This window comes from Dendrobates tinctorius, unplaced genomic scaffold (assembly GCF_039654945.1).
Source record: "Dendrobates tinctorius isolate UK_male_01 unplaced genomic scaffold, ASM3965494v1 ptg000022l, whole genome shotgun sequence".
Classification (NCBI taxonomy): Eukaryota; Metazoa; Chordata; class Amphibia; order Anura; family Dendrobatidae; genus Dendrobates; species Dendrobates tinctorius.
In genome coordinates this window covers 44,219,172-44,245,917 of record NW_027361690.1, presented here as the reverse complement: position 1 = coordinate 44,245,917, position 26,746 = coordinate 44,219,172, and the positions used below count along the sequence as shown (strand labels likewise).

Genomic DNA, 26,746 nt, shown 5'->3' with positions numbered 1-26,746 from the left:
TAGTGGAGCTGGTTATATTGACAGAGGGGTCGCAAGATCTCTTTCCAGGCTCCCTCTGGTGGTTACTGGAGGTAATGGAGCTGATCTAATTAACCCCTTCCTGACATCCGACGTACTATTCCGTCCATGGGACCCGGGCCCCTATGCCCATGGACGGGATAGTACGTCTACCGCGATCAGCGGCGCCCATGTGATTATCACAGCTGACACCCGGCACAATGTGTCACGCAGCAATGGCATAAAGTGAGACTAGGGACTTTTTTTTTTTTAAAGTGGTGGAGGAATACAGTGCGGAAGGATACCTACCTTCCGTCATTATATTCCTGGAGCTGGTAGAGAACGGTAGCATCAGCTGATGCTGCTGTTCTCCACGCAAGATGGACGTGGGACCCTCGTGGACTTCAGCGGATCGGGGTAAGTATATTGGTGTTTTTTTATTTTGATATTTATTCCTCAAGGGGACAAAGGCTTCGGGGATCAAAGTGACAAGTGACGGTGAGTATGTACTCTATGTTATATGTACTGTATGTCTATATGTATGTATTGTATGTAGTATATATGTATGTTGCATGCATGTAGTATATATGCAGTATATATGTAGTATGCATGTTGCATATATGTAGCATGTATGTAGTATGTATGTAGCATGTATGTAGCATGTAGTGTGTATGTATGTAGCATGTATGTAGTATGTATGTTGCATGTATGTAGCATGTAGTATATATGTAGTATGTATGTTACATGTAGTATATATAGTATATATGTAGTATGCATGTTGCATGCATGTAGTATATATGTTGTATGTATGTTGCATGCATGTAGTATATATGTATTATGTATGTAGTATGTATGTAGCATGTATGTAGTATGTATGTTGCATGTATGTAGCATGTAGTATATATGTAGTATGTATGTTACATGTAGTATATATAGTATATATGTAGTATGCATGTAGTATATATGTTGTATGTATGTTGCATGCATGTAGTATATATGTATTATGTATGTAGTATGTAGCATGTATGTAGTATGTAGCATGTAGCATGTATGTAGCATGCATGTAGTATGTAGCATGTATGTAGTATGCATGTTGCATGTAGTATGTATGTTACATGTAGTATGTATGTAGCATGTATGTAGCATGTATGTAGCATGTAATTTTTTTTTTTATTTTTTTTTTTACATTCAACACATTAGCCGGATGATGGGACTACTACTGTCCCATCATTGGCTAATGTGTCAATCACTGTCATGGTAGCAGGCATCGCCCGAAGGGACTTGTAGTCCCATCGGACGATGCCTGCACAGACCCCCGGAGCCTGCACAGACCACCGGCAGGCCGGCACAGCCCCCCGGAGCCTGCTCAGACCACCGGCAGGCCGGCACAGCCCCCCGGCAGGCCGGCACAGCCCCCCGGCAGGCCGGCACAGCCCCCCGGAGCCTGCACAGACCACCGGCAGGCCAGCACAGCCCCCCGGCAGGCCGGCACAGCCCCCCGGCAGGCCGGCACAGACCCCCGGAGCCTGCACAGACCACCGGCAGGCCGGCACAGCCCCCCGGCAGGCCGGCACAGACCCCCGAAGCCTGCACAGACCACCGGCAGGCCGGCACAGACCCCCGGACAGTCGGCACAGCCCCCCCGAAGGCCCGAACTGACGGCGCATCATGATGACGTCATTTCGGCAGCCAATCAGAGCCACAAAAGTGGCTCATTGCATTTTGGACTTCCGATTCCGGTATCCGATACGAAAAAAGTATCGGTACTCGGTATCGGAATTCCGATACGGCAAATATCGGCCGATACCCGATACTTGCGGTATAGGAAAGCTCAACACTAGTAATAACGCGTGATCAAAAAGACGCATATAAATATCCATGGTACCGCTGAAAACGTCATCTTGTCCCGCCAAAAACGAGCCGCCACACAGCATCATCAGCGAAAAAATAAAAAAGTTATAGCTCGCAGAATAAAGCGATGCAAAAATAATTATTTTTTATATAAAATAGTTTTCATTGCATAAAACCGACAAAACATAAAAAAAACGACCTAAATGAGGTATCGCTGTAACCGTACTGACCCGAAGAATAAAACTGCTTTATCAATTGTACCGCACGCGGAACGGTGTAAACGCACTCCCCCAAAAGAAATTCATGAAACGCTGGTTTTTGTTCATTCTGCGTCCCAAAAATCGGAATAAAAAGCGATCAAAAAATGTCACGTGCCCGAAAATGGTACCAATAAAAACGTCTACTTGTCCCGCAAAAAATAAGACCTCACATGACTCGGTGGGTCAAAATACGGAAAAATTATAGCTCTCAATATGTGATGATGCAAAAACTATTTTTACAATAAAAAGCGTCTTTAAGCGTGCGACAGCTGCCAAAAATAAAAACCGCCATAAATAGTAAATCAAACCCCCCGTTATCACCCCCTTAGTTAGGGAAAAATAATAAAATTAAAAAAATGTATTTATTTCCATTTTTCCATTAGGGTTAGGGTTAGGGCTAGGGTTAGGGCTGAGATTAGGGTTAGGGGTGTGTTGGGGTTCGGGTTGGAGTTAGAATTGGGGGTTTCCACTGTTTGGGCACATCAGGGGATCTCCAAATGCAACATTGCGTCTGATCTCAATTCCAGCCAATTCTGAGTTGAAAAAGTCATATGGTGCTCCTTCCCTTCCAAGCTCTGCCATGCGCCCAAACAGTGTTTTACTCCCACATGTAGGGTATCAGCCTACTCAGGACAAATTGCAAAACAATTTTTGGGGTCCAATTTCTCCTGTTACCCTTAGGAAAACAAAAAATTGGGGGCAAAAATATCATTTTTGTGGAAAAAAATGATTTTTTTATTTTCACGTCCGAGCGTTATAAACTTCTGTGAAGCACTTGGGGGTTCAAAGTGCTCACCACACATCTAGATAAGTTCCGTGGGGGGGGTCTAGTGTCCAAAATGGGGTCACTTGTGGGGAGTTTCAATAGTTTAGGTACATCAGGGGCTCTCCAAACGCACATGACACCCGCAGACCATTCCATCAAAGTCTGCATTCCAAAATGGCACTGCTTCCCTTCCGAGCCCCGACGTGTGTCCATACAGTAGTTTTCTCCCACATATGGGTGTCAGCGTACTCATGACAAATTGGACAACAACTTTTGCGGTCCAATTTCTCCTGTTACCCTTGGGAAAATGAAAAAATTGGGGACTAATTGATCATGTTTGTGGAAAAAATACGATTTTTTTTATTTTCATGCCCGGGCATTATAAACTTCTGTGAAGCCCTTGGGGGTTCAAAGTTCTCACCACACATCTAGATAAGTTCCTTAGGGGTTCTTGTTTCCAAAATGGGGTCATTTGTGGGTGTTTCCACTGTTTAGGTACATTAGGGGCTCTCCAAAGGCAACATGACACCCGCAGACCATTCCATCAATGTCTGCATTCCAAAACGTCACTACTTCCCTTCCGAGCCCTGACGTGTGTCCATACAGTAGTTTTCTCCCACATATGGGGTGTCAGCTTACTCAGGACAAATTGGACAACAACTTTTGGGGTCCAATTTCTCCTGTTACCCTTGGGAAAAAAAAAAAATGGTGACTAAAAGATCATGTTTGTGGAAAAAATACGAATTTTTTATTTTCACGCCCGGGCGTTATAAACTTCTGTGAAGCACTGGGGGGTTCAAAGTGCTCACCACACATCTAGATAAGTTCCTTGGGGGGTCTAGTTTACAAAATGGTATCATTTGTGGGGGGTTTCCACTGTTTAGGTACATCAGGGGTTTTCCAATCGCGACATGGTGTCCGATCTCAATTCCAGCCAAAAACGTCAAATGGCGCTGCTTCCCTTCCGAGCTCTGCCATGCGCCCAAATAGTGGTTTACCCCCACATGTGGGGTATCAGCGTACTCAGGACAAATTGCACAATAACTTTTAGGGTCCTGTTACCCTTGGGAAAATAAAAATTGGGGTGAAAAGATCATTTTTGTGGAAAAAATATGATTTTTTAATTGTACCGCTGTACGTTATAAACTTCTGTAAAGCCCTTGTGGGTTCAAAGTTCTCACCACATATCTAGATAAGTTCCTTGGGGGGTCTAGTTTCCAAAATGGGGTCACTTGTAGGGGGTTTCCACTGTTTAGGTACATCAGGGACTCTCCAAAACGTGACATGGCGTCCGATCTGAATTCCAGCCAATTTTGCAGTGAAAAAGTCAAACGGCGCTCCTTCCATTCTGAGCTCTGCCATGCGCCGAAACAGTCGTTCCCCCCCACAAATCAGGTATCAGCGTACTCAGGACAAATTGCATAATAACTTTTGCAGTCCAATTTCTCCTGTTACCCTTGGTAAAATAAAAAAAATTGAACCTGAAGTATTTTTTTTGTGAAAAAAAGTTAATGTTCATTTTTTTTAAATATTCAAAAAAATTCCTGTGACGCACCTAAAGGGTTAATAAACTTCTTGAATGTGGTTTTGAGCACCTTAAGGGGTGCAGTTTTTAGAATGGTGTCACTTTTGGGTATTTTCTATCATATAGACCCCTCAAAGTGGCTTCAAATGTGATGTGGTCCTAAAAATAAAATGGTGTTGTAAAAATGAGAAATCGCTGGTCAACTTTTAACCCTTATAACTTCCTAACAAAAAAAAATTTTGGTTCCAAAATTGTGCTGATGTAAAGTAAACATGTGGGAAATGTTATCAAGTTTTTTGTGTGCCGTATCTCTGTGATTTAAGGGTATAAAAATTCAAAGTTGGAAAATTGCAAAATTTTCAACATTTTTGCCAAATTTCCGTTTTTTTCACAAATAAACGCAAGTTATTTGAATGAAATTTTACCACTAATAACAGAATCACCGGGATCCATAGAAGCGTTCCAGAGTTATGACCTCATAAAGGTACAGTGGTCAGAATTGTAAAAATTGGCCCGGTCATGAACGTGCAAACCACCCTTGGGGGTGAAGGGGTTAACAGAGGCCTGCCACCTGATAATGAGGAGGATGACTGGAGATCTGGAGTTTCTGACTGGATTTAAGACAGCCGACTCCCTCTATCCCTGCTGGTGATTTTTTCCTGCCTCCTGACGTCTTATCAGAGCATGCAGGGACTGAGCTGGAAACTAAGTGTTCTTTTGCTATTGTTCACATTTGATCTGGTTTTGTCTATTTCAGTTTTGTGTCTTCAGCCAGCTCCGACTGGGGCTGTGCTGAATTTCCATCCTTATGTTATTGCTTGTGCCAGTTTGTTTTTGTCCCATATTAGATTGGCCTCTTTTTGCTCTGCTTTCAGAATATACCTGTCAGGAACACCGCACTGCACTTGCTCACTGAGCCAGTGCGCGTGTCCTGAGTACAAAAACAGTGCTCAAAGATACCTGTGGAGCGGGGCAGCAGCGGTGACGATGCATGCTTCAGACTAACAGGACCTGAAGCACGTGACTGCTGCGGGCATGGCCTAAGCTCCACAGAGCTAGGAGCTGAGGAAAACTCCTAGAAAGGTAACTACGGGACAAGTTACCAAGGGGCATAGACAGGGACGTAAACCAGATCAAGCCGGGTCTAAGCTCGAGATCGCACGACAGTACCAAAGGGTTAGACAGAGCAGATAGTGAGGACGTAGCAATAGATCATAAAACCAGAACGGGCAATAGACGGTACAATAGGGGCAAACGGTAACGGAGTAACAATAGCCAAGCCAGGAGGTCAGAACCGGAGAAGACAATAGTACCAAAACGTGAGACAGAGAACAGAGTGAGGAGACAGACCGGGTCATACACGGGAATCAAACAAGCAATGCAGTATACAAGCACACCAGGGGTCAGACACACAGCCAGAATAACAGTATAGCTGACAGGGAATCCTAGTCTGGAGTGAGTATAAATACCCCTCCCAGATCCAAAGGGAGGCCAGCAAAATTAACCCTGAGAAAACAGGACATTAACTATGTCCTAACCATGACAATACCAGAGTGCTGATATAGCGGGCGAAGTCTAGTGACTTCAGTATTTTTCTATCAGACGTGTTGGGCATTTTTTGCAGGGTTTTTTTGCGTGATTGCAGACAGAGTCTTTCCTTTCCTGTCTAGTTAGTGTGGGCCCCATCGTTTGCTCAGTCTATTTTCCTATCTGTGTTTGTGTTTTCATCTTGTCTCACCGCCAATATATGTTTGGGGGCTATCTATTCCTTTGGGGTCTGCTCTGGGGCAGTTTAGATTTCCCCTTTCTTGCGTTAGGCTTATTTAGTTCTCCGGCTGTGTCGAGGCGTCTAGGATTATCGTAGGCACGCTCCACGGCTACTGCTAGTTGTGAGGATAGGATCAGGGGTCTGCAATCCGCTTAGTTACCAACATCTCTGGTTTTCTGTGGCTTAGCTTGGTCTTGCTTTCCTCCTCGGTGACCCAGTCATCATAACAAATAACACTTATACTCACCTCCCGTGTCGGCGCAGTTCTGACGGTGTCGGCACTCGCAGCTTCAGGGATCAGGTGGTGGTGTAACACATGACGATGGCGCCCAATCAGCGCTGGCATCACTGTTCCCATCTTCGGACAAATCGAACATGAAGCAGAAGTCCGGCTGCAGCTGATCTCGGACTTCCTCTTCCTGTTCAATTTGACAGGAGGCTGAGACAGTGACGCCAGCTCTGATTGGACGCTGTTGTCACGTGTCACAACCACAGCACGGGAGCCCCGGGTGACAGAGTGCTGACCCCAAGGGAAAGGCGCCATCACTGGAGGGGAGTATAAGCTTTAGTAATTTATGGGGGCCAATCATGGGGTATGAAATAGTGGACAACTTCTTCAATGTCCAGGTGCATCAATGTATTATACAGACATATACATACATTACTAAAGTAGTGCGGGTCCTTTTTTGTAATATGGATTGTGGAGTGCAGCCCCTTCAGGACTCCGCACCAAGTCTTGACATCTTTAACCCCTTCATGACCCAGCCTATTTTGACCTTAATGATCTGGCCATTTTTGGCAATATTGACCAGTGTCCCTTTATGAGGTAATAACTCAGGAACGCTTCAACGGATCCTAGCGATTCTGAGATTGTTTTTTCGTGACATATTTGGCTTCATGTTAGTGGTAAACTTAGGTCAATAATGTTTTCATTTATTTATGAAAAAAATTGAAATTTGGCGAAAATTTTGAAAATTTCGCAATTTTCACATTTTTAATTTTTATTCCATTAAACCAGAGAGTTATGTGACACAAAATAGTCAATAAATAACATTTCCCACATGTCTACTTTACATCAGCACAATTTTGGAAACAAAATTTTTTTTTGTTGGGAAGTTATAAGGGTTAAAAGTTGACCAGCGATTTCTCATTTTTACAACAAAATTTACAAAACCATTTTTTTTAGGGACCACCTCACATTTGAAGTCACTTTGAGGGGTCTATATGGCAGAAAATACCCCAAAGTGACACCATTCTAAAAACTGCACCCCTCAAGCTACTCAAAACTATATTCAAGAAGATTATTAACCCTTCAGGTGCTTCACAGCAACTAAAGCAATGTGGAAGGAAAAAATGAACATTTTAATTTTTCCAATAAAAAATTTCTTTTAGCATCAATTTTTTCATTTTCACATAGGCAACAGGATAAAATGGATCCTAAAATTTGTTGGGCAATTTCTCCTGAGTACACCGATACCTCATATGTGGTCATAAACCACTGTTTGGGCGCACGGCAGGGCTCAGAAGGGAAGGAGCGCCATTTGACTTTTTGAATGGAAAATATGCTGGAATATTTAGCGGTTGCCATGTCGCGTTTGGAGAGTCCCTGTGCGCCTAAACATTGGAGCTCCCCCACAAGTGACCCCATTTTGGAAACTAGACTCTCCAAGGAACTTATTCAGATGCATAGTGAGCACTTTGAACCGCCAGGTCCTTCACAAATTGATCCATAAAAAAAAAAGGACTTTTTTTTCACAAAAATTTTCTTTTAGCCTCAGTTTTTTCATTTTCACATGGGCAATGGGATAAAATGGATCCTAAAATTTGTTGGGCAATTTCTCCTGAGTGCACAGATACCTCATATGTGCTCATAAACCACTGTTTGGGCACACGGCAGGGTCCCGAAGGGAAGGAGCACCATTTGACTTTTTGAATGGAAAATTAGCTCCAATCGTTAGTGGACACCATGTCGTGTTTGGACAGCCCCTGTGTGCCTAAACATTAGAGCTCCCCCACAAGTGACCCCATTTTGGAAACTAGACCACCCAAGGAACTTTTCTAGATGTGTGGTGAGGACTTTGAACCCACAAGTGCTTCACAGAAGTTTATGACGCAGAAAAGTGAAAATAAAAAAATAATTTTCTTTCCTCAAAAATGATTTTTTAGCCCGCTAGTTTTTATTTTCACAAGGCTAACAGGAGAAATTGGACCACAAAAGTTGTTGTGTAATTTGTCCTGAGTACACCGATACCCCATATGTCAGGGGAAACCACTGTTTGGGCGCATGGGAGAGCTCAGAAAGGAAGGAGCGCAATTTTGGAATGCAGACTGATGGGATGTTCTGCGGGCATCATGTTGCGTTTGCAGAGCCCCTGATGTGCCTAAACAGTAGAAACCCCCCACAAGTGACCCCATTTTGGAAACTAGACCCCCCAAGGAGCTTATCTAGATGTGTAGTGAGCACTTTGAACCCCCAAGTGCTTCACAGAAGTTTATAAACGCAGAGCCATGAAAATAAAAAATAATTTTTTTTCCTCAAAAATGATTTTTTTAGCCCGCTATTTTTTATTTTCACAAGGTTAACAGGATAAATTCGACCCCAAAAGTTGTTGTCCAGTTTGTCCTGAGTACGCTGGTACCCCATATGTGGGGGGGGACCACTGTTTGGGCACACATCGGGGCTCGGAAGGGAAGTAGTGACGTTTTGAAATACCGACTTGATGGAATGGTCTGCGGGCGTCATGTTACGTTTGCAGAGCCCCTGATGTGCCTAAACAGTGGAAACCCCCCACAAGTGACCCCATTTTGGAAACTAGACCCCCCAAGGAACTTATCTAGATGTTTGATGAGCACTTTGAACCCCCAAGTGCTTCACCGAAGTTTATAACTCAGAGCCGTGAAAACAAAAAAAATCATTTTTTTTCACAAAAATCATTTTTTTAGCCCCCAATTTTTTATTTTCCCAAGGGTAACAGGAGAAATTAGACCCCCAAAGTTGTTGTGCAATTTTTCCTGAGTACGCTGATACCCCATATGTGGGGGTAAACCACTGTTTGGGCACACGTCAGGGCTCGGAATGGAGAGTGCTGTTTGACATTTTGAACGCAAAATTGGCTGGAATAAATCGTGGCGCCATGTCGCGCTCGGAGACCCCGTGATGTGCCTAAACAGTGGAAACCCCTCAATTCTAACTCCAACCCTAACCCCAACACACCCCTAACCCTAATCCCACCCTAATAATAACCCTAACCACAGCCCTAACGCCAACACACCCCTAACCCTAATCCCAACTCTAACCCTAACTACAAGCCTAACCCTAATCCCAACCCACCCCTAACCCTAATTCCAACCCACCCCTAACCCTAATTCCAGCCCTAACCCTAATTCCAGCCCTAACCCTAATTCCAGCCCTAACCCTAATTCCAACCCTAACCCTAATTCCAGCCCTAACCCTAATTCTAGCCCTAACCCTAATTCCAACCCTAACCCTAATTTTAACCCTAATTTTAACCCTAACCCTAATTATAGCCCTAACCCTATTTCTAACCCTAACCCTATCTGTAACCCTTATTCCAACCCTAACCCTAATTCCAACCCTAACCCTAGTTCGAACCCTAAATGGAAAAAAAAATATTTTTTTTATTTTATTATTTGCGCCTGGCTATGGGGGTGATAAAAGGGGGGTGTATTTACTTTTTTTTTCATTTTGATCACTGTGAGAGTGTATCACAGTGATCAAAATGAAAAATGAACGGGCAACCGGCAATTTCATGGGCGCCACCATCTTGGACAATGGCAGGCGCACTGCGCATGCGCCCGCCATTTTGCAAGATGGCGGCGCCCATGATCCGGACGCCGGGAGCCACGGCGGGACACCGGGAGCACGATCGGAGGTCCTGGGGGGATCGGAAGGTGGGAGGGAGCGATAGACAGGGGAGGGGGAGCAGATGATGACGGCGGCAAACGATCGCCGCCGTCCATCGGTGGCGGGGGCCGATCGGCCCCGCCAGTCGGTGTGTGGGGGGGTCTGGGGTCGGTGTCCAGCCATGTCCGATGCTATTGCAGCATCGGCCATGGCTGGATTGTAATATTTCACCAAATTTCATTGGTGAAATATTACAAATCGCTCTGATTGGCTGTTTCACTTTTAACAGCCAATCAGAGCGATCGTAGGCACGTGGGGGCTAAGCCACGCCCCCAGGGATTAACTGTAGAGTGTCCTTTGTGTGCGGGTCGGGTGACCTTTCAGTGACCCCGGTCACCCGACCCGCAGGGGGGCTATTTATAGCATGACGCCTACGTAGGCGTCATAGGTCGTTTGGGCACGACTTTTCATGACGCCTACGTAGGCGTCATGGGTCGTGAAGGAGTTAAAGACAAAGATGTAATTGCGAGCTGATTGTCTGGTTTCTTTTCACTCCCCCGGCTCGGATGAGGCCTGGTTTGGCACATTGAGAGGTAGGACCTTAGTGATGAGGGCCATCTATATTTAGTGGATGGTTGGATGGCTTTTGAACAAAAAACTTAAACTCAGTATCTTACGTTTTTAACGTACGCAGCAATAGTGGACTTTATGTATTCATAAATCGCAGAGTGCGGACACAGTGTATGAATATATTTGGTCTCTAATTGCATACAAATTGTGTGTGCAATGATTAGTACTGTTGTTTTGCAGCACAGGGGTCCTGGCTTCAAATCCCACTGAGGACAACATCTGCAAGAAGTATCTTCTGGCAAATTATATGACATTACTTCATTAATAAACTGCAATACTCAATATGTCATTTATTGTATTTGCTGTTTGACATGTCAAATGAAATATATTGGGTGTACAACACGAAAAATAAAAAAAACGCATTGCTGAACATTTAGCTAGCATTCACAATGGTAATACAACCTACTCGGGCGCTGCCAAGCACTTTGAGATGTATCCCTCTTTGTGAACATTGACAATTTGCTGTTTTTGCCTTTGAAAAAATTCTCAATCCTATTAGAGGTGGCAACAAACAGAAACTTCTAACAACACGGGAAGCCTTCTGAATTTTAAAGTTGGACACTAGATATCCAAAAGGGATGAATCTGAAAAATGATCTATTCTATGTTTACTGACTTTTTTATGTTTTCTCATTCTATATCAGCTGGTACATAATTTTGTAATTAATTCGTTTGTGATTGGTTCATTGTCTCATATAAGCTTATGCCATGTGTGCTGTTTTATATCCTATGAGTAAGGACACTAGCTATGCGCCAGAAATGCGGCAGGTGTTTCTAATGAATTTAATACGGTTTGACATGCCAGAATAAAGTTTTTCTATTTTATATTCATGGGCTGGTGTGCCAAATCCATTTTTCCCTTTTCTCTGTCTTTGCTGTGATTACCAGCAGAAAGAGCACCCACCCATTTGTTGCATGAGACTCAACGCACAATGATTTTTGCTGGATAACGTCTGCAGGTCCGTACCTCTCTCTCCTACCCAGCTAATTCTTAGGTGACTTTTAGGCTACGGCAACGCAGACACATCGACAGGTCACAACACACAAGACACAGCCACACACTGCTTGTAAGTCATGTGCAACTTGCAATCTGTGGTCAAAAAATAATCAACGAGTTTGGCTTTTTTCACCAGTCGCAGTTACTGCAACTTATCCCCACTGCCCATCATTAGGCTGGGGCTACTCAGCGCCATGTGTCACACGGCACTGCGATATTACAGATAATGACTTCCTTTGATATTGTATTGGGACCTGTCGCCACTGCGACAAGGTGTCGTAAATATGCTGGATATTCTATTGCATGTGGCTCACTGGCCAGACTTCAGTACATGTGTGTGACTCGACTGCGGTTTGGCTATAATAAAAGTGTAACATGACAGCGAGTCGCAGACAAGAAGCACAAATATTTTTGATCATCACCGTGTAACCACAGCCTTCGGTGCCGTGACATTCCACATCATGATTTTCTTGTGACTGTGGAGCCTTGATCTAGATATTCTGAACAGAACGTCCAAGGGGGGGTGTTATGGCATTGAAATGAGAACTGGTCGTTTCCTCCTACTCTACTGAAAACATGCCGTCTGTAGCAACAACCCCACCCTCCATAGCTACAAGCCCTCCCAATCCACATAAAGAAGCCCTCCTCACACAGTAACAAATCCTCCCCGCCGCTCCATTCCCTCCCCCACCACGCCGGTCCGTCTCATCCGGTCTTCACATTGCCAGTGAAAGGTGCAGCCGGGAAGGAGCGGGTCATGTGACAGGCGGGCTGAAGTGACGTGCACAGAGCCTGTCACATGACCCGCTCCTTCCCGGCTGCAGCTTTCACTGGCAATGTGAAGACCGGATGAGACGGACCGGCGTGGTGGGGGAGGGAATGGAGCGGCGGGGAGGATTTGTTACTGTGTGAGGAGGGCTTCTTTATGTGGACGGGGAGGGCCTGTAGCTATGGAGGATGGGGTTGTTGCTATAGACGGCATGTTTGGAGTACAGTAGGAGGTTACTTCTCATTTCAATGCCATAACACCCCCCCTTGGACGTTCTGTTCAGAATATCTAGAAAACCGTGCAAACTGGTGACAGAAAGTAAATTACTTATTGTCATAATTCTGCAGCCCAGATATGCACTGAGATTATGTGAAAAGCCCGGACAACCCCTTTAAGGCTGTGTGCCCACGTTGCGTTTTTTTAAGCGTTTTTGATGCGTTTTTCGGGGTCAAACCGCATCAAAAACGCTTAAAAGAAGCATCCCATTCATTTTAATGCATTTTGGCCTTTTTGTGCCAATGGATGCGTTTTTTTTACCGCTAATGAAACACTTAGCGGTAAAAAAACACGGCATGTTCATTAATTTCCGCTTAGGTCCGCATTTTTGGCTATTTCCTATAGCCCAGAAGACGAGCGGAAAAAAACGCATCAAAAACGCTGTTTTTTTCCGCAAAAAACGCAGCAAAAAACTCGTTTTTTTCCCGCGCGTTTTCTGGGAAGGAGACCCGTTTACTGAGCGTTTAAAAACGCTAACGTGGGCACATAGCCTAAGGGTTCATTCGGACATCTGTGCCAGTCAATCTAAGCACGGACTGTCTGCAGCCCTCCCGAACAGAGCAAGACAAATTCTTGTTTTTCTATGAGGATTTCAAGCTAGGGTTGGGAGACCCACGGCCTCTCCATGCATTGCGGTACAATATCGAACCGAAATCCACAGATGTCTAAAGCCTTTATAAACGTGTCCTACTAATCACTCCTGCATGACAATTTTTCCACATCAAACAGCCGACAGGAGACATTGGGCCCAATTCATCTTTTTCTTTTATTTTAAGTCACTTGTGTCCTATTCATTATTGAATATGTACCTTATTTTGCATAGTTTGTTTTTTTCGCCTGATTTTCATTTACACCTTATTCTTCTTTCAATTTGTGAACTTTTTAAAATCCTATCTTATACATATTCCCTGCATTTTTTATTCCATTTGGGTTATCCAGATTTTTCATCACCTCATTCATCAATTGCAAGACAGGCAAAAGACAAAAATCAAAGAGTATTTTTATTTGGCGAAAAAATTCATTACCCACTTGAGCCATTTTGATGAATTTGGTGAAAAATAGTGTCAAATGCCAAAAAACAAAAAAAAAGAGAAAAGTGCCTTAACCCCTTCACTACCAAGGGTGGTTTGCACGTTACCTACCGGGCCAATTTTTACAATTCTGACCACTGTCCCTTTATGAGGTCATAACTCTGAAACGCTTCCGTGGATCCCGGTGATTCTGACATTGTTTTCTCGTGACATATTGTACTTCATGTTAGTGGTAAAATTTCATTCATATAACTTGCGTTTATTTATGAGAAAAACGGAAATTTGGCGAAAATTTTGAAAATTCCGCAATTTTCCAACTTTGAATTTTTATGCCCTTAAATCACAGAGATATGGCACACAAAAAAGTTAATAAGTAACATTTGCCACATGTTTACTTTACATCAGCACAATTTTGCAACCAAAATTTTTATTTGTTAGTAAGATATAAGGGTTAAAAGTTGACCAGCGATCTCTCATTTTTGCAACACCATTTTATTTTTATGGACCACATCACATTTGAAGCCACTTTGAGGGGTCTATATGATAGAAAATACCCAAAAGTGACATCATTCTAAAAACTGCACCCCTTAAGGTGCTTAAAACCACATTCAAGGAGTTTATTAACCCTTCAGGTGCGTCACAGGAATTTTTTGAATATTTAAAAAAAATTAACATTTAACTTTTTTTCACAAAAAAAATTACTTCAGGTTCAATTTTTTTTATTTTACCAAGTGTAACAGGAGAAATTGGACTGCAAAAATTATTGTGCAATTTGTCCTGAGCACGCTGATACCTGATATGTGGGGGGGAACCACTGTTTCGGTGCATGGCAGAGCTCAGAAGGGAAGGAGCGCCGTTTGACTTTTTCAATGCAAAATTGGCTGGAATTCTGATCGGACGCCATGTCGCGTTTGAAGAGCCCCTGATGTACCTAAACAGTGGAAACCCCCCACAAGTGACCCCATTTTTTAAACTAGACCCCCTAAGGAACTTATCTAGATATGTGGTGAGAACTTTTAACCCACAAGGGCTTCACAGAAGTTTATAATGTACAGCGGTACAATTAAAAAATCATATTTTTTCCACAAAATGATCTTTTCACCCCCAATTTTTATTTTCCCAAGGGTAACAGGACCCTAAAAGTTATTGTGCAATTTGTCCTGAGTACGCTGATACCCCATATGTGGGTGTAAATGACTATTTGGGCACATGGCAGAGCTCGGAAGGCAAGCAGCGCCATTTGACTTTTTTGGCTGGAATTGAGATCAGACACCATGTCGCATTTGGAAAGCCCCTGATGTACCAAAACAGTGGAAACCCCCCACAAATGACCCCATTTTGGAAACTAGACCCCCCAAGGAACTTATCTAGATGTGTGGTGAGAACTTTGAACCCCCAAGTGCTTCACAGAAGTTTATAACGCCCAGGCGTGAAAACAAAAAAAAATTTTTCCACAAAAATGATATTTTTGCCCCAAAATTTTTATTTTCCTAAGGGCAACAGGAGAAATAGGACCCCAAAAGTTGTTTTGCAAATTGTCCTGAGTAGGCTGATACCCCATATGAGGTGGTAAAACACTGTTTGGGTGCATGGCAGAGCTTGGAAGGGAAGGAACACCATTTGACTTTTTCAACGCAGAATCGGCTGGAATTGAGATCAGATGCCATGTTGCGTTTGGAGAGCACCTGATGTGCGCAAATAGTGGAAACCCCTAACCTTAACCCTAGCCCTAACCCTAGCCCTAACCCTAGCCCTAACCCTAGCCCTAACCCTAATGGGAAAATGGAAATAAATACATTTTTTAAATTTTATTATTTTTCCCTAACTAAGGGGGTGATAACGGGGGGTTTGATTTACTATTTATGGCGGTTTTTATGTTTGACAGCTGTCGCACGCTAAAAGACGCTTTTTATTGTAAAAATAGTTTTTGCATCACCACATATTGAGAGCTATAATTTTTCCATATTTTGACCCACCGAGTCATGTGAGGTCTTATTTTTTGCGGGACGAGTTGACGCTTTTATTGGTATCATGTTCGGGCATGTGATATTTTTTGATCGCTTTTTATTTCGTTTTTTGGGACACAGAATTTACAAAAACCAGCGTTTCATGAATTTCTTTTGGGTGGTGCGTTTACGCCGTTCTGGGTGCGGTAAAATTTATAAGGCGGTTTTATTCTTCAGGTCAGTACGGTTACAGCGATACCTCATTTAGGTCGTTTTTTTATGTTTTGGCGCTTTTATGCAATGAAAACAATTTTATATAAAAAAATAATTATTTTTGCATCACTTTATTCTGCGAGCTATAACTTTTTTAATTTTTCGCTGATGATGCTGTATGGTGGCTCGTTTTTTGCGGGACAAGATGACGTTTTCAGCGGTACCATGGATATTTATATGCGTCTTTTTGATCGCGCGTTATTACACTTTTCGTTCGGCGGTATGATAATAAATCATTATTTTTTGCTTCGTTTTTTATTTTTTAAGGGGTTCGCTTAAGGGGTTAACTATTGGGACAGTTTTATAGGGCGGGTCGTTACGGATGCGGCGATACCAAATATGTGTACTTTTATTGTTTTGGGTTTTTTTTATTTCCAAAAAATGAATTTATTGGGGAATATTTTTTTTTTTTTTTTTTTTTTTTTATTTATTTGGCGATTTTTTTTAAATTATTTTTACACTCTTTTTTTATTTTTTTTTCACTTTATTACAATGTCCCAGGGGGGACATCACTGTCCCGTGACAGATTGCTGATCTGTCAGATCACTGTGACAGATCAGCGATCTGTCACAGGCACTGCACAGGCTTCCTCATGCCTGCGCTTTGCAGGCACTGAGGAACCCAGCTTCCTGTAGGCCCCCGGAGGTCCCCGTCGCCATATTGGATCCGGGGACCTGCAGGAAAGGAGTCCCCCGCAGCAGCGCTGCACATTGCGCTGCCGTGGGGGGGCTCAGGGAAGCACGGAGGGAGCCCCCTCCCTGCCGATGCTTCCCTTTAACCCCCGGTACACCGCGATCGTGTTTGATCGCGGTGTGCAAGGGGTTAACGTGTCGGGGGCGGTCCGTGACCGCCCCTGACACATTGTGCCGGGTGTCAGCTATGATAATTAGCTGACACTCGGCCGCGATCAGCGGCGCTCACCACGTGGGCGCCGCTGATCGCGATGACGTAATATTCCGTCCATGGTAATTAGGTCCATGGTCACATGGACGGAATATTACGTCATTTGTAGGTAAGGGGTTAAAATACAAATTATGAATTTGGCCCACTTTGCTTCTTCTATCTTGTGGCAAATACCTTACAATGGCATATAAGGTTCCTGAATTCTTGAATGATCAAGGTCAAAAATGATCCAAAATAACATCTAAAAAAAGAGAAAAACAGCTGCTGCCCCTCGGCTGGAGATAAATCCTCCAGGAAGCATTGGTTCCAATTGGATAAAACACATTAGAGGGAACCTGTCACCAGGTTTGACTGATATGAGATTAGGCCACCACCTTTCAGTGCTTATCTACAGTATTCTATAATGCTGTATATCTGCCCCCAACCTGACCTGCAAGAGAAGACCTTTTTATTATACTCACGTGCTTCCAATGCCCTCTGTGCAGCCCCGTCCTCCTCCATGCTTCCCCTGTCCTTCCCTAGTCCTCCTCTGTGCTGCCCTTGTCCTCCCCCTTCATACTCACCCTACTGTGCCGTCGATGAACGTCCCTGCATCCTCCATTGTCCAGCGCTGACAGCTTCTTCCTGCCTTCAGCGGTCACATGGTACCGCTCATTAAGCTCATGAATATGCTTCCACGCCCATAGGCATCCATATTCATGAGCTTAATGAGCGGTACCATGTGACCGCTGAAGGCAGGAAGAAGCTGTCAGCGCTGGGGCAACGAGGATGCAGGGGACATTCAGCGAGGCACAGGAGGGGTGAGTATGACTTCCCAGTCACCGGCTCCTGCCACCACTCCCCCTCCCCCGCTGGTTTCTGCTAAATGACTCGTGTATAAGCCGAGGGGGCATTTTCAGCACAAAAAAATGTGCTGAAAATCTCGGCTTATACATGAGTATATACGGTAGATTAAAAACACATGTGACATGCACAAAAGTGAACAGGTCGGTTGGACAGTGTTCACAGCACCCAAAGACTGAAACACAGTATGACAAACGTGCAAAAATACTCTGCTGTAAAAAATATATAACAGTAGACAGCAAGTGCTAGTTAAAAGATAACAAAAACAGGGTATTTAGTTGATACCTTTTTTTGCAAAAAATGTATACTAATACAAATAAGCATAGATTCCAACTCCAAATTTTTTTATTTTTTTTTTAAACTTAACTTTTACTTGTTAGTTTCTAAAAAGGAGGTCTGTGACCCCTATTAAAATGTAAATAGTTTGCCGTCACAAAAATTGCACATACAAATATACACAGATTCCAACTCCCTGTTTAGGAATATACAGTCAATATCTTAGCTCATAAAAAGAGCAGAGTAAATCCGTTTAGAACCTTTTCACATTCACAAAGATTATGCAGCAATATTAAGGCTCAAAATCCCATCATGGGTAATCCAAAATAGCCAATTTTACCTACTGACCTGGGAGGCACATAGGGTCAGTCCAGGGCTGACTAGTAACAGGGTTAGCTGTGGTCTGCCCTTGTAAGGGCGGGAGCTCTGGGGTACCTTGGTCAGTACATAATAGGGACTGACAGGGATTTTATGCTGGAACCCAGATGCTATGATTTATGGTTAAGCCCTTTCCTACATTAGACGTACGATGTGCAGCGCTGCTGCGGGGACCTCCTTCCCTGCAGGTCCCCGGATCCAATATGACCACGGGGGCCTTTGGGGGCCTGCAGGGAGACATCTTTCTCAGTGCCTGCTGAGAGCAGGCTCTGAGAAAGCCTGCAGCAGCACCTGTCACATCGCTGATCTGACAGAGTGCTGTGCAACCTGTCAGATCAGCGATCTGACATATTACAGTGATGTCCCCCCCCGGCACAATGTAATAAAGTAAAAGAAAAAAAAAAAGTGTAAAAATAATTTATAAAAAATAAAAAAAAAATCGCTAACTAAAAAAAAATATATATATTCCCTAATAAATTCATTTTTTGAAAATAAAAAAAACAATAAAAGTACACACTTTTAGTATCGCCGCGTCCGTAACGACCCGCCCTATAACACTGTCCCACTAGTTAACCCCTTTACTGAACCCCTTAAAAAATAGAAATAAAAAAATAAGCAAAAAATAATGCTTTATCATCCTACCGCCGAACAAAAAGTGCAATAACGCTCGATCAAAAAGACGGATATAAATAACCATGGTACCGCTGAAAACGTCATCTTATCCCGCAAAAAACGAACCACCACACAGCGTCGTCAGCATAAAAATAAAAGTTATAGCTCGCAGAATAAAGCGATACAAAAATAATTATTTTTTATATAAAATTGTTTTCATTGCATAAAAGCACCAAAACATTAAAAAAAACCAGACAAATGAGGTATCGCTGTAACCGTACTGACCCGAAGAATAAAACCGCCTTATCAATTTTACCATACGCGGAACGGTGTAAACGCACCCCCCAAAAGAAATTCATCAAATGCTGGTTTTTGTTCATTCTGCGTCCCAAAAATCGGAATAAAAAGTGATCAAAAAATGTCACGTGCCTGAAAATGGTACGAATAAAAACGTCAACGCGTCCCGCAAAAAATAAGACCTCACAGAACTCAGTGGATCAAAATATGGAAAAATTATAGCTCTCAAAATGTGGTGATGCAAAAACTATTTTTAAAATAAAAAGCGTCTTTTAGCGTATGACAGCTGCCAAACATAAAAACCGCCATAAATATTAAATCAACCCCCCTTTATCACCCCCTTAGTTAGGGAAAAATAATAAAATTAAAAAAAATGTATTTATTTCCATTTTCCCATTAGGGCTAGGGCTAGAGTTAGGGCTGAGATTAAAGTTAGGGGTGTGTTGGGGTTAGGGTTGGTGTTAGAATTGGGGGGTTTCCACTGTTTGGGCACATCAGGGGCTCTCCAAAGGCAACATGGCATCTGATCTCAATTCCAGCCAATTCTGCGTTGAAAAAGTCAAACAGTGCTCCTTCCCTTCCAAGCTCTGCCATGCGCCCAAGCAGTGGTTTACCCCCATATGTGGGGTATCAGCGTACTCAGGACAAATTGTCAGGACTACTCAGGTCCAATTTCTCCTGATACCCTTGGGAAAATAAAAAATTGGGGGCAAAAATATCATTTTTGTGGAAAAAAATATGATTATTTTTTATGGCTCTATGTTATAAACTTCTGTGAAGCACTTGGGGGTTCAAAGTGCTCAACACACATCTACATAAGTTCCATGGGGGGTCTAGTTTCCAAAATGGGGTCACTTGTGGGGAGTTCCTATAGGTTAGGTACATCAGAGGCTCTCCAAATGCGACATGACACCCGCAGACCATTTCATCAAAGTCTGCATTCCAAAACGTCACTACTTCCCTTCCGAGCCCGACGTGTGCCCATAGAGTAGCTTTCTCCCACATGTGGGATATCAGCGTACTCAGGACAAATTGGACAACAACTTTTGGGGTCCAATTTCTCCTCTTAGGCTACTTTCACACTAGCGTTGTGTGACGGCCGTCGCCCTGCGTCGGGGCGACGTACCGTCGCACGTTGTGAAAGTTGTGCAAAACGGGGGCAGCGGATGCAGTTTTACAATGCATCCGCTGCCCCATTGTAATGTCCGGGGAGGAGGGGGCGGAGTTTCGGCCGCGCATGCGCAGTCGAAAATGGCGGAGACGACGCACAAAAAAACGTTACATGTAACGTTTTTGTGTGCGTCGCGGCCGCCAAAACAAGACGCATCCGTCGCACGTGCGTTGCACGACGCTAGTGTGAAAGTAGCCTTACCCTTGGGAAAATAACAAAATTGGGGACTAAAAGATCATGTTTGTGGAAAAAATGATTTTTTTATTTTCACACTCGGGCGTTATAAACTTCTGTGAAGCCCTTGGGGGTTCAAAGTTCTCACCACACATCTAGATAAGTTCCTAGGGGGGTCTAGTTTCCAAAATGGTGTGATTTGTGGGGGGGTTCCACTGTTTTGGCACATCAGGGGCTTTCCAAACGCGACATGGCATCCGATCTCAATTCCAGCCAAAAAAGTCAAATGGCGCTGCTTCCCTTCCGAGCTCTGCCATGCGCCCAAATAGTGGTTTACCCCCACATGTGGGGTATTAGTGTACTCAGGACACATTGCGCTCTAACTTTTGGGGTCCTGTTACCCTTGGGAAAATAAAAATTGGGGGTGAAAAGATTTTTGTGGAAAAAATATGATTTTTTAATTGTCTGTACGTTATAAACTTCTGTGAAGCCCTTGGGGGTTCAAAGTGCTCACCACATATCTAGATATGTTCCTTGGGGGGGTCTAGTTTCCAAAATGGGGTCACTTGTGGGGGGTTTCCACTGTTAAGGCACATCAGGAGCTCTCCAAACGTGACATGGCATCGGATCTGAATTCCAGCCAATTTTGCAGTGAAAAAGTCAAACGGCGCCCCTTCCCTTCTGAGCTCTGCCATGCGCCGAAACAGTGGTTCCCCCCCACATATCAGGTATCAGCGTACTCAGGACAAATTGCACAATAACTTTTGCAGTCTAATATCTCCTGTTACCCTTGGTTAAATAAAAAAAATTGAACTTTAAGTAATTTTTTTTGTGAAAAAAAAAAGTGAAATGTTAATTTTTTTTTTTAAACATTCAAAAAATTCCTGAGAAGCACCTGAAGGGTTAATAAACTTCTTAAATCTGGTTTTGAGTACCTTGAGGGGTGCAGTTTTTAGAATGGTGTCACTTTTGGGTATTTTCTATCATATAGACCCCTCAAAGTGACTTCAAATGTGATGTGGTCTGTAAAAATAAAATGGTGTTGCAAAAATGAGAAATCGCTGGTCAACTTTTAACCCTTATAACTTCCTAACAAAAAAATGTTGGTTCCCAAATTGTGCTGATGTAAAGTAAACATATGGGAAATGTTATTTATTAAGTTTTTGAGTGGTACATCTCTGTGATCTAAGAGAATAAAAATTCAAAGTTGGAAAATTGCGAAATTTTCGCCAAATTTCCGATTTTTTCACAAATAAACGCAAGTTATATGAATGAAATTTTACCACTAACATGAAGTACAATATGTCACGAGAAAACAATGTTAGAATCACTGGGATCCATGGAAGCTTTCCAGAGTTACTACCTCATAAAGGGACAGTGGTCAGAATTGTAAAAATTGGCTCGGGCATTAACATGCACCCTTGGGAGTAAAGGGGTTAAAGGAGAAAACAGAAAAATATTGGTGAGATTGTTCCTTTTCTCTATAACCTTTGACAAATTATATTTGTGAAATGTATGTGAACAATATGTAAAATTGGCTCTTTTGGATTACCCATGATAGGATTTTGAGCCTTAAGGCTGTGTTCACAGTCACACACAGCGTTTTTTTAGCGGTATTTTTAGCGGTTTTTCCAATAAAACTGCTAAAAACAAGCTTCCCATGCATTTCTATGCATTTTGCACTTTTTGTGCATACTAATGCGTTTTTTTACCGCGAAAAAAACCGCATCACGGTAAAAAAACGCAGCATGCTCATTCATTTCGCGGATTTTTCCGCGTTTCTGGCTATTTCTATGCGTTTAGAAAACGCGCGGAATTTTACGCATAAAACACGCGCGTTTTCTGCGCAAAAACGCGGTTTCTGGGAAGGGAGTCAGGTTTTTAAGCAGAAATTTTCTGCTACGTGTGCACTTAGCCTAATATTGCTGCATAATCTTTGTGAATGTGAAAAGGTTCTAAACGGATTTACTCTGCTCTCTTTATGAGCTAAGCTAAACAGGGAGTTGGAATCTGTGTATATTTGTCCATGTGCAATTTTTGTGACGGCAAACTATTTACATTTTAATAGGGGTCACAGACCTCCTTTTTAGAATCTAAGTGGTTAAGTTTAAAAAAAAAAAAAAATTTCTTTGCTAGTAATTCTGACATTTGGGGGGGTTAAAAGCATTGGGAATAAAAAATATATATTATTAGTATTGAAGACGTGGTTTATTGCAGCAGCTCGGCCCAGCCAATGTGTTCTATCCAACTGGATCCAAATTTGAAGAATGGCATTGAAAACCACAACAGAAATAAGAAAAGGGACTTAAAAGTGCGCAAAAAGCCTCATGTTTCGCTAAAGTGACGACAAATTATCACGAAAATTCCAGGGGACCTAAACATTAAAGGTAATACGGCAGAAACTGGCGGAAAACACAATGAAATGGATTTTGGCATTTTCATGCCAGTTTCGGAGAGCTCCATCAAAATGGACAAAGCAGCGAGGGGCGAGGACAGGGCTACACCTGCCTCCGAAATTCTGCATTCCTGGCGAGGCACCACACCGCCAACAAGAGGTGGCCCACCGCCAATAAGAGGCGGCACATCGCCAATAAGAGGCGGCACATCGCCAATAAGAGGCGGCACATCGCCAATAAGAGGTGGTACACCACCGATAAGAGGCGGCACATCGCCAATAAGAGGCGGCACATCGCCAATGAAGTGGCACACCGCCAATATGAGGCGGCACATCACCAATAAGAGGCGGCACATCGCCAAGAAGAGGTGGTACACCACTGATAAGAGGCGGCTCACCACCAGAGGCGGCACATCGCCAATAAGAGGTGGTACACCACTGATAAGAGGCGGCACATCGCCAATAAGAGGTGGTACACCACTGATAAGAGGCGGCTCACCGCCAAGAAGAGGTGGTACACCACTGATAAAAGGCGGCTCACCACCAGAGGTGGCACATCGCCAATAAGAGGCGGCACATCGCCAATATGAGGTGGCAGGCACATCACCAATAAGAGGTGGTACACCACCAATAAGAGGCGGCACATCGCCAATATGAGGCAGCAGGCACATCACCAATAAGAGGTGGTACACCACCAATAAGAGGCGGCACCATCGCCAATAAGAGGTGGTACACCACCAATAAGAGGCGGCACATCACCAATAAGAGGTGGTACACCACTGATAAGAGGCGGCTCACCACCAGAGGCGGCACATCGCCAATATGAGGCGGCAGGCACATCACCAATAAGAGGTGGTACACCACCAATAAGAGGCGGCACATCGCCAATAAGAGGTGGTACACCACTGATAAGAGGCGGCACATCGCCAATAGGAGGTGGTACACCACTGATAAGAGGCGGCTCACCACCAGAGGCGGCACATCGCCAATAAGAGGCGGCACATCGCCAATATGAGGCGGCACATCGCCAAGAAGAGGTGGTACACCACTGATAAGAGGCGGCTCACCACCAGAGGCGGCACATCGCCAATAAGAGGCGGCACATCGCCAATATGAGGCGGCAGGCACATCGCCAATAAGAGGTGGTACACCACTGACAAGAGGCGGCACATCGCCAATAAGAGGCGGTACACCACTGATAAGAGGCGGCTCACCACCAGAGGCGGCACATCGCCAATAAGAGGCGGCACATCGCCAATATGAGGCGGCAGGCACATCGCCAATAAGAGGTGGTACACCACTGACAAGAGGCGGCACATCGCCAATAAGAGGCGGTACACCACTGATAAGAGGCGGCACATCGCCAATAAGAGGCGGCTCACCACCAGAGGCGGCACATCGCCAAGAAGAGGTGGTACACCACTGATAAGAGGCGGCTCACCACCAGAGGCGGCACATCGCCAATAAGAGGCGGCACTTCGCCAATATGAGGCGGCAGGCACATCGCCAATAAGAGGTGGTACACCACTGACAAGAGGCGGCACATCGCCAATAAGAGGCGGTACACCACTGATAAGAGGCGGCACATCGCCAATAAGAGGCGGTACACCACTGATAAGAGGCGGCTCACCACCAGAGGCAGCACATCGCCAATATGAGGCGGCACATCGCCAAGAAGAGGTGGTACACCACTGATAAGAGGCGGCTCATCGCCAATAAGAGGCGGCACATCGCCAATATGAGGCGGCAGGCACATCGCCAATAAGAGGTGGTACACCACTGACAAGAGGTGGCACATCGCCAATAAGAGGCGGTACACCACTGATAAGAGGCGGCTCACCACCAGAGGCGGCACATCGCCAATAAGAGGCGGCACATCGCCAATATGAGGCGGCAGGCACATCGCCAATAAGAGGTGGTACACCACTGACAAGAGGCGGCACATCGCCAATAAGAGGTGGTACACCACTGATAAGAGGCGGCCCAACAACAGAGGCAGCACAGCGCCAATAACAGGCGGCACATCACCAATGAGATGTGGCACACGACTAATAAGAGACGCCACACTGATTAAGAGCCATGCGCCTCACAATGAAGTCCGGCATCTTAGGCTGTGTGCACACGGTGCGGATTCTGCTGTTTCCGCAGCGGTTTTGCCCCTGCGGAAACGCAGCAGTTCCGCTGACCATGTACAGTACAATGAAACCCTATGGGGTTTCAAAAACGCTGTGCTGACGGTGCGGATTTTTCCGCGCGGTTTTGCTGCGGTTTACAAACCACAGCATGTCAATTGTTTGGGCGTATTCCGCAGCGGTTTCACACCTCTACCATAGTAGAGGTGTGAGACCGCAGACCAAACCGCAGGTCACTTTACCTGCGGTTTTACCTGCGAATCCGCAGCGCGTGCACATAGCCTACTTCTTGCGTGCGCCTCATTAACACTATGGTCAGGTGGACATTTATGACAAGAATTGGGAGTTTTCAATAAGTCACAGAGGATGAACAGGAGAAAACATCTGGAAAACACAAACCCGGCCCCGAGCGGAGACCGTACACAATAGGTGGGCACATAGAGAAGAGGCGCGAGTGCGATAATGAGGCGGCCACTGTCCGACAACACCTGAGGGCCATCAGCCTCAGCGCGCCCGGCGGCCGCTCCTGTATCCGGGCAGCGACTAGTCCGCTCATACCTGTGATAGGCGGCCGGCTGCCAGGCCTCGGACACCCGCTCATCGTGGACCGGCTTATTCTGCAGGGCGCTATTGTGATAGATCCTGCTCATCGTGACAGCAGACAAGCACAGAGACTGAGAGAGACTGTGGGCAGAGGCCGGAGCAGCAGTGCGTGATCCCGGGTGGAGGTGACAGAAGCCGGATATGCACACAACATTAGCACTGGTGTACACCCCGTGTATATTACGTCACCACACACAATATATAGGCTGGAATGTCATGTATTCCTATAATATATACTGTGTATACCACATCACTCCCCTACTACTGAGCGCACATGGTACGGTCTGATCACAATCCTCCCTTCCTGGACTGAAGGCTGCTGGAGAATCAGTCATCAGAGGGGGGAGTATACATGTATACTAGTGACTACAGGAGAGGGAATATACAGAGTATACATGTATACTAGTGACTACAGGAGAGGGAATATACAGAGTATACATGTATACTAGTGACTACAGGAGAGGGAATATACAGAGTATACATGTATACTAGTGACTACAGGAGAGGGAATATACAGAGTATACATGTATACTAGTGACTACAGGAGAGGGAATATACAGAGTATACATGTATACTAGTGACTACAGGAGAGGGAATATACAGAGTATACATGTATACTAGTGACTACAGGAGAGGGAATATACAGAGTATACATGTATACTAGTGACTACAGGTGAGGGAATATACAGAGTATACATGTATACTAGTGACTACAGGAGAGGGAATATACAGAGTATACATGTATACTAGTGACTACAGGAGAGGGAATATACAGAGTATACATGTATACTAGTGACTACAGGAGAGGGAATATACAGAGTATACATGTATACTAGTGACTACAGGAGAGGGAATATACAGAGTATACATGTATACTAGTGACTACAGGAGAGGGAATATACAGAGTATACATGTATACTAGTGACTACAGGAGAGGGAATATACAGAGTATACATGTATACTAGTGACTACAGGAGAGGGAATATACAGAGTATACATGTATACTAGT

The 26,746-nt window shown here is 44.2% G+C and overlaps 1 protein-coding gene across 1 annotated transcript in view; it reads right to left on the bottom strand.

The window, feature by feature from the left end:
- ARPIN (actin related protein 2/3 complex inhibitor) overlaps positions 1–25,993 on the bottom strand; it is a 56,825-nt gene extending 30,832 nt beyond the window's left edge. Inside the window, exon 1 of the mRNA XM_073568656.1 lies at positions 25,693–25,993. Within this exon, the coding sequence (XP_073424757.1) occupies positions 25,693–25,784 (92 nt within the window). The 5' untranslated portion in view covers positions 25,785–25,993. The remainder of the gene's footprint in view (positions 1–25,692) is intronic.
- Between the last annotated feature and the right edge of the window lie 753 nt (positions 25,994–26,746).